The sequence below is a fragment of the Benincasa hispida genome, chromosome 8 (genome assembly GCF_009727055.1).
Source record: "Benincasa hispida cultivar B227 chromosome 8, ASM972705v1, whole genome shotgun sequence".
In the NCBI taxonomy this organism is placed as follows: Eukaryota; Viridiplantae; Streptophyta; class Magnoliopsida; order Cucurbitales; family Cucurbitaceae; genus Benincasa; species Benincasa hispida.
Window position 1 is genome coordinate 37,797,245 of NC_052356.1, and position 17,161 is coordinate 37,814,405.

The 17,161-nt window shown below is 35.4% G+C and overlaps 1 protein-coding gene across 1 annotated transcript in view; it reads right to left on the reverse strand.

Annotated features, from left to right (window-relative positions):
- LOC120082672 (DENN domain and WD repeat-containing protein SCD1) overlaps positions 1-17,161 on the reverse strand; it is a 28,601-nt gene that overhangs the window by 5,674 nt on the left and 5,766 nt on the right. Inside the window, exons 8-18 of the mRNA XM_039037935.1 lie at positions 3,774-3,994; positions 2,812-2,866; positions 2,632-2,715; positions 2,225-2,417; positions 1,971-2,100; positions 1,811-1,874; positions 1,681-1,725; positions 1,508-1,583; positions 1,301-1,374; positions 879-929; positions 3-158 (exon numbers count right to left, since the gene is read on the reverse strand). Of these exons, the coding sequence (XP_038893863.1) occupies positions 3-158; positions 879-929; positions 1,301-1,374; positions 1,508-1,583; positions 1,681-1,725; positions 1,811-1,874; positions 1,971-2,100; positions 2,225-2,417; positions 2,632-2,715; positions 2,812-2,866; positions 3,774-3,994 (1,149 nt within the window). The remainder of the gene's footprint in view (positions 1-2; positions 159-878; positions 930-1,300; positions 1,375-1,507; positions 1,584-1,680; positions 1,726-1,810; positions 1,875-1,970; positions 2,101-2,224; positions 2,418-2,631; positions 2,716-2,811; positions 2,867-3,773; positions 3,995-17,161) is intronic.

Genomic DNA, 17,161 nt, shown 5'->3' on the forward strand with positions numbered 1-17,161 from the left:
CTTAACTCCTCCCATATAGATAGTGAAATAAGATGGCGTTGGATGTAATCAGGAACATTATTAGGGTCTTTCTTGTACATTTCACCAGACACTTCAAGGGCATCCCTAATTGTCAATAAATCATTTCGTGATGTTGCGCGACTGATTGCTGTTTTTAGCTGATCAGAAAAACAAATTTTAATTTTATTTTAAATATTAAATGTGAAGGAACAGAAAAGAGAACTTCCAAATTCTTATTCAGCTGTACAATGCAAAAGGCAAATACAAACTCTTGTGTTTTCTAAGAACCGTTTGCAATTTCAAGTAACTATGTTCAGGAGTAGTTGGAATAGTTTTGTAAACTCTTGCCAATTCTAAGCTTTATATATCTATATACATTCTTCTTTTAAAAAAAATGTCCCAAAATTGCCAATAAATTGCAACCCAAAATTGTTAAAAGTTTATCATACGTTTGCTTACCAGTTTCCAATTAGGGTGGTTTCATTTAGCTTTCCTATAATTACTCTCTGTTGAGGCGATCTTTTTGTAACCTCAACTTGTTAGACAGATTTTCCCCTGCTTTCTTTTGTATCTTTTCATGACGCCAATGAAAAGTTACTACCACCTTCTCAATAGAAAATAAAATAAAACCCCAACCACATTTCTGAGTCAACGAACCATTTTGTTTCTAGCGAAAGAAAACAATTTTAACTCATCTCAAACAACTTGAATTCCCTCCTTTGATTTAAAAACAATGAAAAAGGCTGGCAATATAAACAAAGTAAATTGCGGAAATCAGTTTCGCACATTTTTAATTATAAAGAATAAGTTGTCATGATAAAAACAAAGTCATATGCATGAAGTTCGTTACTATAAACATGTTAAGTTGCATTCCATACCAATTCTTTCACAGCAATAAATTGTTCATCGGTTAACTGACCAAGCCATCCCTGAGAACACAAAACCAGTCAAACGTTACCCAATACCATCTTGAGATAATGAACCTGTCAATGTCTTCATACCAACTGAACTATAATCCTAGGAAAGTAAAGGACACGACATTTATTTATGATCTTAACTTCCTTAACCTCTCTGTAGGTTTTAGATTGGAGGTGTCACATTCTCATTGTTTTGCTTTACTTTTTTCCTAAATTTTAAAAATTTCTGAAACTATGCATTAAAAGCCTCATGTGAATCGGAGATTTGAATTGGAGGGAAAGAGAAATAGAAAAGGTAATGATAATAATACTGAGAGCAGATATCACAAAATGGGAGTTTGAGCATGAATGACCAACTCTTATTAATCCCACGAGCTACTTACTGTATTTATGTGCTCTCTAATACACTCAACAAACCCACTACCACCAATTCCTTCTGCATCAGACTCAATCAAAGCTGCAAAAAGAAAATCATAAAACGTTCTAATTAAAAAACTAAATGTATTTACAACAGCAGAGACAAATACCACCTCTCATCATAAACCACCAATAAGTCTTAAAAAAAACAAAAGACAAAAAAAGAAAATTACCAAGAATGGTGCCATATTCAAAAGAAGAAAGAGGATCATCAGTTGCACCCAGTTTCAGAAGACGTAACCAGAGACCCTAACCAATAGGAAAGGCCTGAAGTCAATACCTTCTATGACTTGAACAGAAGCAGACTTAGAAGAAACTATTGCAATACAAAGTAAAAATAGTGAACCTGTAGCTTGACTTTTATGTCCAAAACCATACGATCTCTTTCAGCCTGTGAGTTGACAATGTAGTAAATTCCAGGACAAGCCTCAAATTAAATTTAGAAGTTCATGAGTGACATAATGTAAAGAACTTACAGCCCTCTCCATTGGACTGAGGCTTTCTGCTTTCAGATCCTTGCCCATCAGCATAGAAGGTGAACTGATTGCAGAAAGAAATCAAACATTAATGGACAAGTTTGACAACCAATTTATAGCTCTGCAGAATAGTTACAAGATCTTAAAAGTAAATCCATACTTGGGATTATGTTTTCCAGCGTATTCAAAAGCTCCGCTCGCTGCTGCCAGAATTTGTTTTCTCTTTTCTTCCTGCTCCTCAGTTCTGATGTTTGAAGGAAATCTATCATAAGTGTACTTGGCACCAGAACCTGCAAAGAAAATGGGGGAGAAAAATCAACATCTTAGCACCCATCAAGGGTTTTAAGAATACTTTTATGCCTGTTCAGTAATTATGCGGCTCACCATTCGATCTGAATTTTATATAGTCTTTACCTGATGTTCCCAAATCAGGGTCAGAGATTGTAATGATCTCAGGTTCAACCAATGACGGAAGAATCGAAAGAGGATTCTGACCCCTCCCAATTGCATCTTGTAACTTGTCAAGAATATTGTTATTACTTTCATCGGAACCTATGCATCTCTCTAGATAGTCTAAAAACCCTTGAGATTCCAGGAACTGAGTTATCTGAAAACAAAATGAAAGTACTAGGGCCATTAATTTATGAACCCAAATATTGGAGGGAACAAAGAAAACTTTCTTGGAAAATATTGTGGCATTCGCAGAAGCAATAAGATAGTATCATGTGAACTATCTATATGAAGATAAATCGGTTTCATTAATAATTCAAAACATAAGTACAAGAAGGATGATGTGCAAAGGATTAATTAGATGGCATTACCATGGGATCTTCTGGTTGATTAGTTGATCGTGAACGCTTCTTCAAGAATGCTTGTGTATTGAAGACATCAGACGCATTGCTATCCTGATTAACAATTTTCATTGAAGAAAATTGTATTAAATTATGAAGCCAAACCCCCTATTATAAATGTTTTTGAGAGAGAGAGAGAGAATTACGTACTATAAAATTGCGATAGCCACTTAAGAGTGATGCAAAAAATTTTAAAAATATCAATCTGCAAGAAGGATAGGAAAAATATTATCATACTCGAGCTTTGTTTATGAAGTCAAGTCCATGCAGATCATGTTAAATTTAGAAATCATACTCCAAATAAAAGTTTACTTCACGTGCCTATGCCCTAAAAACATTTCTTGCATATATATCATAGAGATCCAAGACCGACAACATCATTCAAGCATATAATAGTCATATACATTGCATACTGACTACTTCAGATGCACATATGCTAAGAATTATTACTAGTTTCTGAAATGTCACTTTTATAAATAATCTACAGGTCCATATATTAGTACATTCATACATATTATGATAGCCAAATCAATGCAGACGGGTGATAACAATTTACAACCATGCCGTATGAATTTAAGTGATGAAAAGGCATAAACGGTAAGCCATTTATCATTTCAGATCTCCAATATTCAATAATAAAGAAAAGTAGCACACAAATCATAACTTATACCAAGTGAAACTACTTTTTACTACTGAGAAAAGAACTTGAAATAAAATAAACCATCTGGATATACATGGTGTCCCAAATTAATAAAACTTGTAAAAAATGTTCAGATGGAGCAATGAGTCTATTAAAAAACATATGCCATACTTGTTATGCAGTCTTGAGATTGAGTTTGATATTTAAGAAACAATAAAAGTAAAACTAAGATCTTGAATCTCCAACAAGTATTTAAGGTTCTTCACAACAATCACAAAAGCCAAAACCCTAAGGATATAGACCACAAAAATAATTATCACAGAGGAGTATATGGAAAATAACATAGAAGTTGATCAAATGCAAGTAAACTTTCAGAGAGAGAGAGAGAGAGAGAGAGAGGGGAAAAAGAAAAAAAAAAAGTAGGAAAGCTAAAAGTACTTCATAATTACAAGTCTTGACACCCAATTATCACCTAAGCTGAAGGTCATGGTCTTCTCCCCAAGGCTTGCTGCTACCTCTAGGGTACTGCTCAGATGAGCTACGCAAATCAGACCTTATTTGGTCTATACTAACAACATTGGGATGTAATAACTTCATTAACTCGCTACGCAAAGATCCAAGTTCTGGTTCTGGAATAGGTGGTATTTCCTCAGTAGTTGTGATACAATTATACTCAAGGTCCACTACAACAACCTAAGGTTTCAAAATAAACAAACAGTAAGCATTTAGCTGATTTAGTTCACTACATAATTTCATGATAGAAACATCAAGATTTCACAAAATATTTTAAGGAAAAGAAACAACTTATAGAAAAACAGTAAAAGTATCAGTATTCCTGGAAGCTCCAACCCACAAATCTAGTTCGTAATGGTCTTTTTATTGAATCCCTTTTGTGATTAATTATAATTGGAGTGGGTTCTTAAAAGCTCTATGGTGAATGGGGATATCTTCCATTACTTGTACTACATCAATGAAAAAAATAATTAAAAAAATCGTGTGTAAGAGACCACAAGGGAAAAACAAAAAAAAAAAAAAAAGGAGGAAAAATTACTTTTTTGGTCCCTAGGTTTTGAATCTAGTTTTTATTTGGTCCCTAGCTTTCAAAATGTTATACTTTTAGTTCTTAAGTTTTGAGTTTCATTTCAATTTAATCTCTAAGTTTCAAAATGTTTCACTTTTTTAGTACTTAAATTTTGAGTTCTGTTTTAATTTGGTCCCTAGGTTTCAAGATTTACACTTTTAACCTCGATTGTTCACTAAGACCATGTTTACTTCATTGGAAACGTAATCCATCAATGGTAATCTGAAAAGTGGGCCCTATTTGATTACGTTTGTTGTTCTTTACCAGGGTTTTATAATCGTAATGAAATGTCGGTCTTACTATAAAATCCATAATCAACAAAGACAATCCAATTGCAGTGGTGAGGGTGAGCGATCCGATTGCCATTGAAAATTACATGGGACCCAATAATGTTTTTGAAATACTTTTGAAGGATTTTCAGATTTTAACATCACATGTCATCAATTATCGTTTGAATTGCTTTGGGTTGTCCGTAGCGTGGCTTCAATAAGGGGTGCTTGGCTCACCAACATGAGTTGAGGTGAGCTGGTATAATATACCAACACAATATTTGGCCCACCAACTTTAAATGTTGGTGGAGTTGAGTTGGTATATTTTACCAACTCACCACAACTCTCCCTTCTTTCAATGTTTTCAGTAGCTCCATTTATCGGCCACTATCGGAGACTATTGCTACCACATTCCGAGAACTAACTCCAGGCTCCCACAACCACCTCCGATGACAACTCCAACGACCAACGTTGTTAACCAATTCCAGCCTCTAATAACCACCTCCGATGACAACTCCAGTGACCCAACTTCGACTACCACCTTCGTGCGACCAACTCCGACGATCAATTTTGAGCTCCAGCGACTACCTTCGACAACAAACTCCAATGACCAGCTCCGATGACCACTTCCAACTACAAACTCTGACGAAAATCACCTTCAATAACTATCTTCGAGCGAGCAACTCCATTGACCAACTTCGAGCTCCGACGACAAACTCTAGCGAAAATCATCTTCGATGACCAACTCTCACGAACACCTTTGCACGACCAGCTTCGGGCTCTGAAAACCACCTCCGACAACAAACTCCGGCTACCAAGTCCAGTACCACCTTCATGCAACCAACTTTAGGCTCCGACAACCACCTCCAACTACAAAACTCCAGCGAAAATCATCTTTGATAATCAACTTCAACAACCACTTTTGACTATTATAAGACCGATGATTGTTAAAGTATGTTGTAGGGTTGTTGGTTATATAAATAATAGTATTTTGTCTACATTAAGTGTAATATTTATACATAGAAATTTGTAAAATATATTTTTATTTAATTGAATTCACATATCAAATGAGTGTTAATAATATCTGGAAAAGTATGTATGTAGTTGAATTGTATGGAACACATAACAAAAAAAAATAACCATAAAATGGAGATTGTTTTCTAGGACATTTTTTGGCAAGAAATAGTGAAAAATAGAGATTTGTTCTCTGACGAATCTCCAAATTTGGAGGAATTGAAAGTGAAATTATTAAAGAAATGTGGTGACATTCCATTGGTTGCTAAGATGATGGAGGAGATTCAATTAAAAAAATTCATGACAAAGTAAAAATACAGAGCAACAGTAGAAAGAAGAAGATAATGAAATTTCATGACAATCGACTGCCCTATCTCTTATGCCGTCATCGATTGGTTTTTTGGACACATCATCTCATATCCGGTCTTCCCGTTCGCAAGCGACCTTGGGTGTTTTTTTATTTTTAGAGGCTGCCAATTGAGTCATCTTTTCCGATGAGGCTGTTGTCTTTGTGAGTTAGTTTTGTTTTAACTTTGTTTTTTGGTTAGTGGTGTTAAAATCCAGTCACACACAACATGTCCGACAAAAAGTCATCAATGGCCAAAATTTCTGACAACCGTCAGCTTTCAAATGTCCAAATCACCACAACTGACTTAATGGGGACAATTTCCTTCGTTGGTCCCAAAGCGTTCAGATGTATATTCGTGGACAGGAGGTTGGATATCTTACCAGTGACAAAAAGGCACCTGCCAAGACGGATCCATTGTTTACTACTTGGGATGCTGAAAATTCCATGGCTATGACATGGTTGGTCAATTCCATGATTGAAAAAATATGTTCCAACTAAATGTGTTATTCGACCGCAAAGGATTATGGGACAATGTCAACCAAATATATCCAGACCTTGACAATCAATCACCAGTACCAGAGTTGAATCTCAAGCTAGGTGATATCCGATAAGAAGGAGACACAGTTCACAATATTTTCACAAGCTGACAAGAATTTGGCAAGGCTTAGATCTTTTTGAAAGTTATGAATGGGAATTGACTAAGGATCACGCACATTACAAGAAGGTAGTAGAGGACGGCCGTGTCTACAAATTTCTCACTAGCCCCAATGATGAATTCTATGAGATTAGAAGTAGAGTTACCAGTAGAAAACCTCTCCCCTCCATCAATGAAGCTTTTTCTGAGGTTCGCAGGGAGGAAAGTGTGTTATGTTGGACAAAAAAAGTGCAGATTCCATTGAGACATTTGCTATGATGATTGATGCCACTGCCAGTAAGGCTTCTCTGCCACCAAACAAACCCCGAGTATGGTGTGATCATTGTAACAAACCGTGCCATACTCATGAGACTTGTTGGAAAATCCATGGGAAGCCTACAAACTGGAAGAACAACAAGCCACGTGACAAAGGTAACAATTAGTCCGCACCTCCTATTGCTAATAGTGTTGACTCCAATCCATTCAGTTAAGAGCAAATTGATCAACTCCTGAAGCTGTCAAAGATCAATTCGCCATCGGGTAATCCTAGTATTTCCTTGGCACAAACAGGTAACTGTCCTCGAACTTTTTCTTGTCTTAATTCATGTCCGTGGATCATAGATTTTGAAGTTTCAGACCATATGACTAGTACATCTCACTTTTTTTTACTCATATTCCCCTCTATATAACACTGAGAAAATTCGATTTGCAAATGGTAGTTTTAATTTTATTGCAGGAAAAGGAACTATTTGTCTGACCGAAAAAATTACATTACAATCTGTACTCCATGTCCCTAAATTAGCCTGTAATTTATAATCTGTGAGTAAACTTTCTAAAGACACTAACTAAGCCACTAACTGCCCTATCATTTTCTTTGCAGCTCATTATTTGTTTCATGATCAGAATTCGAGGGGAGATGATTGGACGTGCTAGAATACTTGATGGTTTTTACTACTTTGATGACCCTCTGACTAGTGATAAAAAAAAGTTCAGGACTTAAGTTGCGTTAGTTCTCCCTCTGTTCAAGAATCAATCATGTTATGGCATTTTAGACTAGGACATCCTAGTTTTTTCTATTTGAAATTTTTGTTCCTAAACTTATTTAAAGAAATTGATTGTTCAATTTTTCAATGTGAAAGTTGCATCTTTGTTAAGAATCATCAAGCCACGTATTTACCAAAATCTTACAAGACTTCCAAACCGTTTCACTTATTCCATGGTGATGTTTGGGGTTTGTCAAAAGTTTTAACACAGTGGAAAACGTTGGTTTGCTATATTTATTGATGATCACACTCGATTAACGTGGTTCACTTGTTTACAAAAAAAATCTGAGGTCAAAGATATCTTTGTTCGCTTTTATAACATGGTTGAAAATCAATTTCAAACTAAATTAAGCATTCTACACTCTGATAATGGGACTGAATACTTCAATGAATTTTTGGTTGATTTCTTCAAGGAAAAGGGCATTTCTCATCAGTCCACCTATCATGATACTTCCCAACAAAATGGCATTGTTGAACGGAAAAATAGGCATTTACTTGAAGTTGCTCGTGTGATTATATTTTATATGCATGTTCCTCAGTATTTGTGGGGTGATGCAGCTCTCACATCTGCCTACCTTATAAATCGAATACCTTCTAAAATCTTGAATTTTAAAACACCTTTAAATCAATTTAAGGATTTTTTTTCCTACTATTCATTTGTGATCCAATTTACCGCTTAAAGTCTTTGGGTGTACCGCTTTGTTCATATCCCCAATTTTTCTCGGTTAAACCTTGACCCTAGAGCTCTTTTAAGTGTATTTTCTTCGCATATGCCTCTGATAAAAATGGATATAGATGTTTTGAACCCTACACTAGAAAATACATTGAAAGTAAGGATGTGGTGTTTCTAGAAAACAAACCATTTTTTGACAAAAATTCTCTTTAGGGGGAGATATCCAACTTAGAAGATAATTTTTGGGATACATCTCCTCTTCCTTCTATGTGTTAAGACCATCCAAAGCAAAAACTATTTAAATACTGAGATGTTTAAAACAGTTGAAACGCAAAATAAAAGGCAAAAAGTTTCTCTTACCTATCTTTGGCACTTGAGGCTTGGCCTCATTGATCTCAATAAGATTAGGAGATTGGTCAAGAGTGGACTTCTAAGTTAGTTAGAAGACAACTCTTTACCATGTGTGTCATGCCTTGAGGGTAAGATGACCAAAAGATTTTCTATAGGAAAAGGTCTTAGAGCCAAAGAATCCCCATAAACTCGTGCATTTAGGTCTCTGTGGTCCGATGAATGTCAAAGCACAAGGAGAATATGAATATTTCATCAGTTTTATTGATGATTATTCTAGGTATGACTATGTTTACCTAATGCATCACAAGTCCAAAACCCTTGAAAAGTTCAACGAATGTAAGACAGAGGTTGAGAACTTGTTAGTTAAAACAATTAAAACACTTCAATCAGATCAAGGTGAAGAGTATATGAACTTAAGATTTCAGAACTATTTGATATAACATGGAATCCAATCTCAACTTTCAACACCCGATACACCTCAGCAGAATGGTGTGTCGGAAAAGAGAAATAAAACCTTGTTGTGGACATGGTTTGGTCGATGATGAGCTATGCTCAAGTGCTTGATTTGTTTTGAGGATATGCAGTAGAGATTGTTGTATACATTTTGAACATGGTTCCTTCCAAAAGTGTTTCTGAAACAGCATATGAGTTATGGAAAGGCCATAAAGGTAGTTTACGTCACTTCAGAATTTGGGGATGTCATGCACATGAGTTGATGCAAAACCCAAAGAAATTGAAACGCCATTCAAAATTATACTTATTCGTAGAATACCCAAAAGAAATGAAAAGTGATCTGTTTTATGATCCTCAAAATAAAAAAGTGTGTGTCGACAAATGCTACATTCTTAGAGGAAGACCACATGAGAGATCAACAAACTCGCAGTAAACTAGTATTGGGTGAAATTTCCAAAGAGGCTACAGATAAATCGACAAGAGTTGTTGATCAGGCCAGTTCTTTAACAAGAGTTGTTGATCAGGCCGGTTCTTTAACAAGAGTTGTTGATGAAGCTAGTAATTCTGGTTAGTCACATCCTTCTCAAGAGTTGAAAGTGTCTCGACGTAGTGGGAGGGTTGTACATCAACCCGACCATTACATGGGTTTAACAGAAACTCAAGTCGTCATACCTGATGGTGGCATTGAGGATTCATTGACCTATGAACAGGCAAAGAATGATGTAAACCAAGACCAGTGGATCAAAGCCATGGATCTCGAAATAGAGTCTATGAACTTCAATTCAGTCTAGGAACTTGTAGATTAACCAAATGGGGGTAAAACCTATTGGTTGTAAATAGATCTACAAGAAGAAACGAGACCAAGTCGGTAAGGTACAAACCTTTAAGACTCAACTGGTGGCAAAGGATTATACTCAGAGAGAGGGGGTGGACCATGAAGAAACCTTATCCACTGTCGCCATGTTAAAATCGATTAAAATACTCTTGTCTATTGCTAGATTTTATGATTATGAAATTTGGAAAATGGATGTCAAGACAGTCTTTCTGAATGGCAATCTTGAAGAAAGTATCTATACGGCTCAACCAAAGGAGTTTATTGAACAGGATTAAGATCAAAAAGTTTGCAAACTTAAACGATCCATTTATAGGTTAAAACAAGCATCCAAATCCTGGAATATAAGATTTGACACGCGATCAAATCTTATGGCTTTGAGCAGAATATTAATTAATCTTGTGTCTACAGAAAATTGTCAAAAACCATTGTAGCTTTCCTAGTGTTGTACGTTGATGACATCCTTCTCATTGGAATGATATAGGATTCCTAACTCGTTAAGCAATGGTTAGCAACCAAATTCTAAATGAAAGATTTAGGAAAAGCTCAGTATGTTCCTAGAATCCAAATCGTTCAGAATTGCAAGAACAGAGCATTAGCCCTGTCTCAAGCATCATATATAGACAAGATGTTGTCGAGATATAAGATGCAGAATTCCAAAGGGGGATTATTACCCTTCAGACATGGAATTCATCTGTCGAAGGAATACTGCCCTAAGACACCTCAAGAAGTTGAGGATATGAGACGTATTCTCTATGCATCAACAGTTGGTAGTCTGATGTATGCTATGTTATGTACAAGACCTGAAATATGCTACGCAGCGGAAATAGTCAGTAGGTATCAGTCAATCAAGGATATGAATGTTGAAATATGGTGCTTTAGCCCTAAGGGCATATTTGTCTTTTTACTTTATGCCTACTAAATTAGGGTTTCCCCTCATTCTATTTATATCTGAGGTTGGGGTCTCTTGTACGTGTGACATTAAATAATAAAACTCCTCTATCGTGGTTTTTTCTCCCTGTGTTGGGGTTTTCCACGTAAGTCTTGTCTTGTCTCTTTTCTCTCTCCTTATCTTTCAATAATGACCATTGGACTGTCGTTAAAAATATCCTCAAGTATCTTAAAAGAACGAAGGACTATATGCTCATGTGTGGCGCTAAGGATCTAATCTTTATAAAATACACTGACTATGATTTTCAGACTGATCAAGATTGAAGGAAATCTACATCAGGATCAGTGTTCACTCTAAATGGAAGAACAGTAGTTTGGAGGAGTATAAAGCGAGGTTATATTGTTGACTCTATCATGGAAGTGGAGTACGTAGTTGCATGTGAAGCGGCAAAGGAAGCTGTATGGCTTAAGAAGTTCTTGACAAATTTGGAAGTGGTTCCAAACATGCATCTGCTTATCACCCTCTATTGTGATAATAATGGCGCAGTTGCAAATTCTAAAGAACCCAGAAACCATAAGCGTGGGAAGCATATTGAGCATAGATATCATTTTATTAGGGAGATTGTGCAACGAGGAGACATGATCGTCAAACAAATAGACTCGGAGCACAACATTGTCGATCCGTTTACAAAGGCCCTCACGGCTAAAGTGTTTGAGGGTCAACTAGTGAGTCTAGGACTACGAGTTACGTAAATCTATGGTAAGTGGGAGAAGACATGAGTTGTGATGCCCTAGTTTATTGTATTTATGTTTTTCTCTCACGCTCAACATTATATGTACATGAACCCACTAGAGTTTTAGTTCAAGTGGGAGTTTATTGGGTTTTATGTCCTAAAACTCGTGCTTTGTAAACCATGAACATATTTTATTTTGCAATAAAGTTGTTACTGAGATTTATTCAATAAAAATGTTATTGAATATGTGAATTGCACTTAAAAACCTTGAATCCAATAAACTAAGAACCCCTAGCTGTGTCATGAATATTTGAACTCTATGTGGAAACATATGAGTGGATCAAGTTCAAGTAATAGCCAAAACGGTCTATAGTATAAGGATTAGGTTGGGTACCTTTTCCTAGAGACACAATGAATGTGGCCCACTTTGTCTTTGATACAAACGATGTGATCCTGAATTATTCATGTGGAGACATGCGAGTGGGGGCATCCTATGCAATGAGTTTGCATAAGACCGGACCGCGAAATAGTCACTTTTACTTTATAACGTCGTTTACTGTTAAGACTGACTATTTCAATACGATGACCTAGATAACTCGATCTTAATCCTGAGTTAAGTATAAACTCCTGTTTATTTAGGATTATCCTTTAATTTGCATGGGTGAGAGTGATCTGAGTTTGCCAACTCAATAAGCCCCTCATTTTAGGGATAAGATCGGGTAGATAGCTGGGGACATAGTCCTGCAAGATGAAATTCACTCCTACCCGATTCTAGGGATACTAGATAAGTTGTTCTCTTAAGTGTTGACTTCGGGTCTTGAACAAGGGACCTTGTTGGGCCGAGAGGGACCCGATTTGATGGTTGGACCACAAACCAATTGTTCATTAGAGGATCAGTGGGGCTTAAAGAACAAGATGTAATTACAGGGGTAAAACGGTAATTTTGACCCAACTGTAATTATGAACAACCTGTGAATGGTCAACTTAATAATCATGGCTATATTAAGTAGATAGAAATATATCTACAGTGAGGAAAGTGCAGCTACTGGACTATAGTGGAGTATCCCGATAGTTAACGAATGTTGGTTAACTAGGTTAAAGAGTTTAGCTATCGCTAAAGCTTAGGTCCATTAGATCCCTTGCTAGCTCATATTGGACTAAACCTTAGAGCAGTGTAACAAGAGAATTTGAATTGTTCAAATTCGGCTTAGGAAATAACCGCTATTTATATTCGATATACTTAACGTATTATTGTTTAATTATGAATTAAACATAGAGTTGTTTTCAAATATAGGAAAATGAATCAAAATATTTACAAATAACAGCAAATTTTCATGGTCTATCTTGATAGATCATGATAGACCGCGGTAGACTAGTATCTGTATTTATCTGTGTCATGATAAATGCAGATAGAAGTCTATCGCAGTCTATCACAGATAGACTGTGTGATATTTTGCTATTATTTATAAATATTTTCAACAATTTTGTCATTTAAAATAATTTCCCTTAAACAAATTTGGAGAGTTAAAAATATTTAAATTTGATTTAAATATTGCATACATGAATAGGATTCATGATCAGGATTGGTGTTGATTATTAATTTAAAATTTGATATTAAATTAATATTATTAATTTATTAAATTGTTTAATTAATTTAAAATTAATTATATAATTTAATATTTGATATTAAATTATTATTAATTAGATTATTTAATTAATTATTTAAAATTAATTAAAACTATTTTGAATTTTGAATTTTTGGAAAATTAAAAAATATCATGTTAGTGGGTTTATCCCACATTTTGCTTGATTAACACCTCACAAATCCCACTCAAATATTGCTCAATTTGCTGTCAATTAATGGTGATTTGGTAACTCATATTTCCCTCAAGATTCATCACCAATTTGGATCCTACAATCCGTTCTAAGGTCGGAGAATAGTAAGGAAGACTCTAGTGATGGTCCATGAACTATTCGTGATAAAAAAACAACCAAGGGACAGTTTCAATTTTGAGTTACATTAAGGTTTGTTCATGAAACTCTGTTTTTTACAGCTTGGTATTTGCATGCTTAATCCTTAAATTAATGAAATTAAAGTGCTTAAGATCCTAATTGCTTCCACTTGCATGTTTTTAACTCCATCAGAAAATTCAGGTAATCCTCTTTCTATTCCCATTTCCTCATCTTCTCAAAATCCCTTGTCTAATCTTGATATTTCGATAGCCCATGGGAAATGTTTTCATCGATATACTAAATACCTTATTGCAAACTACCTCTCTTACCATAGATTATCTAATGATTATAAAGCTTCCACCTCTAGGATAACAAATCTATTTGTGCGAAGGAATATACAGGAAGCCTTGAATGATCCAAATTGGAACTTAACAATTATGAAAGAAATGAGTGCTCTAAAAGAAAATGGCACATGGGAAGTTATTGAGCTTCCAAAAGATAAGAAAGAGTGGAATGAAAATGGGTGTTCGCTATAAAGTGCAAAGCTGATGGGAGTGTTGAAAGATACAAAGCGAAGCTGGTTGCTAATAGCTTTACACAAACCTATGGAATGGATTATCAAGAAACATTTACCCTTGTTGCAAAAATCAATTCCATTAGAGTGTTATTATCTATCGCAATTAATTTTAATTGGTCTCTTTATCAGTTTGATGTAAAAAATGTCTTCCTTAATGATGAGCTTGAAAAGGAGGTATTTACGAACTTACCATCGGGCCTTGAAGCCAACCTTGGAACCAACATAGTGTGTAAGTTAAAGAAATCCCTTTATGGCCTTAAGCAATCTCCTAAAGCATGGTTTGAACATTTTGGGAAAGCAGTGACAGGTTATGGGTTCCGTCAGAGTCAAGCAGATCACACCACTTTTTACAGACATACTAGTCATGATAAGATGGTTGTTTTAATAGTGTATGTAGATATCATTCTCATAGGTAATGATTAAGCTGAGATGAACAATTTAAAGGGCAAACTAGCTAATGAATTCCAAATTAAAGACCTGGGAACCTTGAAATACTTCGGGATGGAATTTGCTAGGTCGAAACAAGGTATCCTTGCTAATCAATGAAAATATATCATTGATTTACTTAAAGAGACGGGCTTACTTGATTGTCGTACAGCACAAACTCCTATTGAACTAAACTTAAAATTGCAAGTGGCAAAGGATACAGAGATAAAAGACAAGGAGAAATACCAGAGACTCGTGGGAAGACTTATTTATCTATCTCACACTCATCCAGATATTGCTTTTGCTGTCAGTATGGTAAGCCAATTCATGCATGCTCCAAAGCCAACCCACTTTGAAGTTGTCTACAAAATTCTAAGATATTTGAAAGGGACTCCTACCTTTTAAGAATGGTCATTTACATGTGGAAATTTACATTGACGTTGATTGGCAAGTAGTACCACAAATAGGAGATCAACTTCTAGCTGTTGTTCCTTTGTTGGAGGCAATCTAGTTACATGGCGAAGCAAAAAACAAAGTGTGGTAGCCAGGAGTAGTGCTAAAGTAGAATTCAAGGCTTTAACACATGACATTTGTGATGGTAGATGGATAAAAAGATTATTGGAGAATTGAAATTTATCCAGGTAACGCTTATACGGGTTTACTATGACAATATGGCCGCCATCTCCATCGCACACAACCCAGTCCACCATTATAGGACAAAACATATAGAGGTTGATATACACTTTATAAAGGAGAAGATTGATACTGGAGTGATATGCACTACCTACCTCCCTACAACAGAACAAATTGCTGATGTACTGACAAAAGGGCTTTCAAAATTATAATTCGACAAATTGACTAACAAGTTGGCAATGGAAGACATCTTTAAATCGGCTTGAGGAGAAGTGTTGATTTATGACACAATATTTGATTTTATTTGGTATTATTTAGTGTAATTATTCTATAGGATTCTTTCCTTCTATGTCCATATTTTTCTTATTTCATTAAGTCTATATTCTATTTAAATTAGGGCTTTGTACCCTTGTAATATTAAGAAAGTGAGAAATAATTCAATAATATTTTGAGAAAATATTTTCAATAAGGCACGCGCCTTTTCTGAAGCCTCAAGGCTTTAAGCCCTAAGCCTTGGGGCTTTTTTGTTATTTTTAAAATATGGTAATAATTAGAAATTTTCCTTTTTTATTAAAAAAATCTAATTTACTAAACTTAAATACAAATCTTCTTGTGTTTGGGATTCTTATTTTTCATATTCCCACTTCAACTATGTTTTCAAAAGGAAACAAGACTTTTTCATTGAATTAATGAAATGAGTCTAATACTCAGAGAACAACATATGTAGTGGATTGAACTCCAGAGGACAACATATGAAACAAAAGGAAGCTTAACAACAAGAGAGAATACAAGAGTATAACTATATCAACTATGCTTTCTCTTCTTTATGTATTACTTTTATATGTGGTGCGCCTCACCCAAAAAAAAAATCTTTTTTTGCGCCTTACGCTTAAGCCCCCAAAGATTATTGCGCTTCCTTGATCCTAAAAAACATTGGGCTACATAATGATTTTTCATGGAGAATAGGTGATAAAAGACTAGGAAACATATTGGCTACTACAGTGGGGTCGAGCCCCCATCTACTCGTCCTCCCAAAAGTATGTATCCTTTCCATCTCACACAACACACTGAATCAGGCCAAGAAAAGAAGAGAGCTCTTTTACAGATTCTTTCAACAAATCTCTGTAAGAGCCATTGACTTCACTCAACAACCATTCAAAGGGATGAGAATCGTACTTGCTCACAATAATCTAATACCAAAGGGTAGTAGACTCAAAAGGGGAACGCCAAAACCATTTTGTCAACAACATACAACTTTAAATTCCCTAACTCCAACCCTCCCAAGTGCACAACTTCCCTAAAACCTCCCAACTAATCATGTACTCACCTTTACCTTTTTCCATACCTTCCCACGGGAAGTCCCTCCAAACTCATGTAAATGGAACATGAAGCTCTAAAAAAGAGGGAAAAAAATAAATGGGAATAAGACTCAATGAGAGTTAGCCTACCTCCGATTGAGGGGGAAAAATCTTCCAAGAAGTCGATCTCCTTTAAATCTTATCCACCACAGGATTCCAGAAGGAGGTATGCCTTAGATTATTCCTAAGAGAGAGACCAAGATACAAAGTAGAAAGGTGCCAATTTCACCACTCACCTACTCACCCTATCGAGATACCTATTCAACACCAAAATCTAACATTACCTCTATCGATGTTAAAACCTTATATGAAATTAAAGAAGGCAAGGATATGATTCAAAATTAAGGAGTCCTTACCAGAGCAGAGGAAGATGGTATCATTAATGAATTGAAGATGAGACAAGGTAACCTTATCATCATGCTCAAAACGTCCACCACAAGCAAGAATAAGAAGGAAGATAATGGACCCCTGCCTTAGGTGTGAACCCCGAATCCCAATTTTACACTTAAGTGTGTTTTCTTATTTAAATTGTCTTAATTTTCCACTTAATTGTGTGTCTCTATTTAAATTTGTATAAATAAGTTGAGTA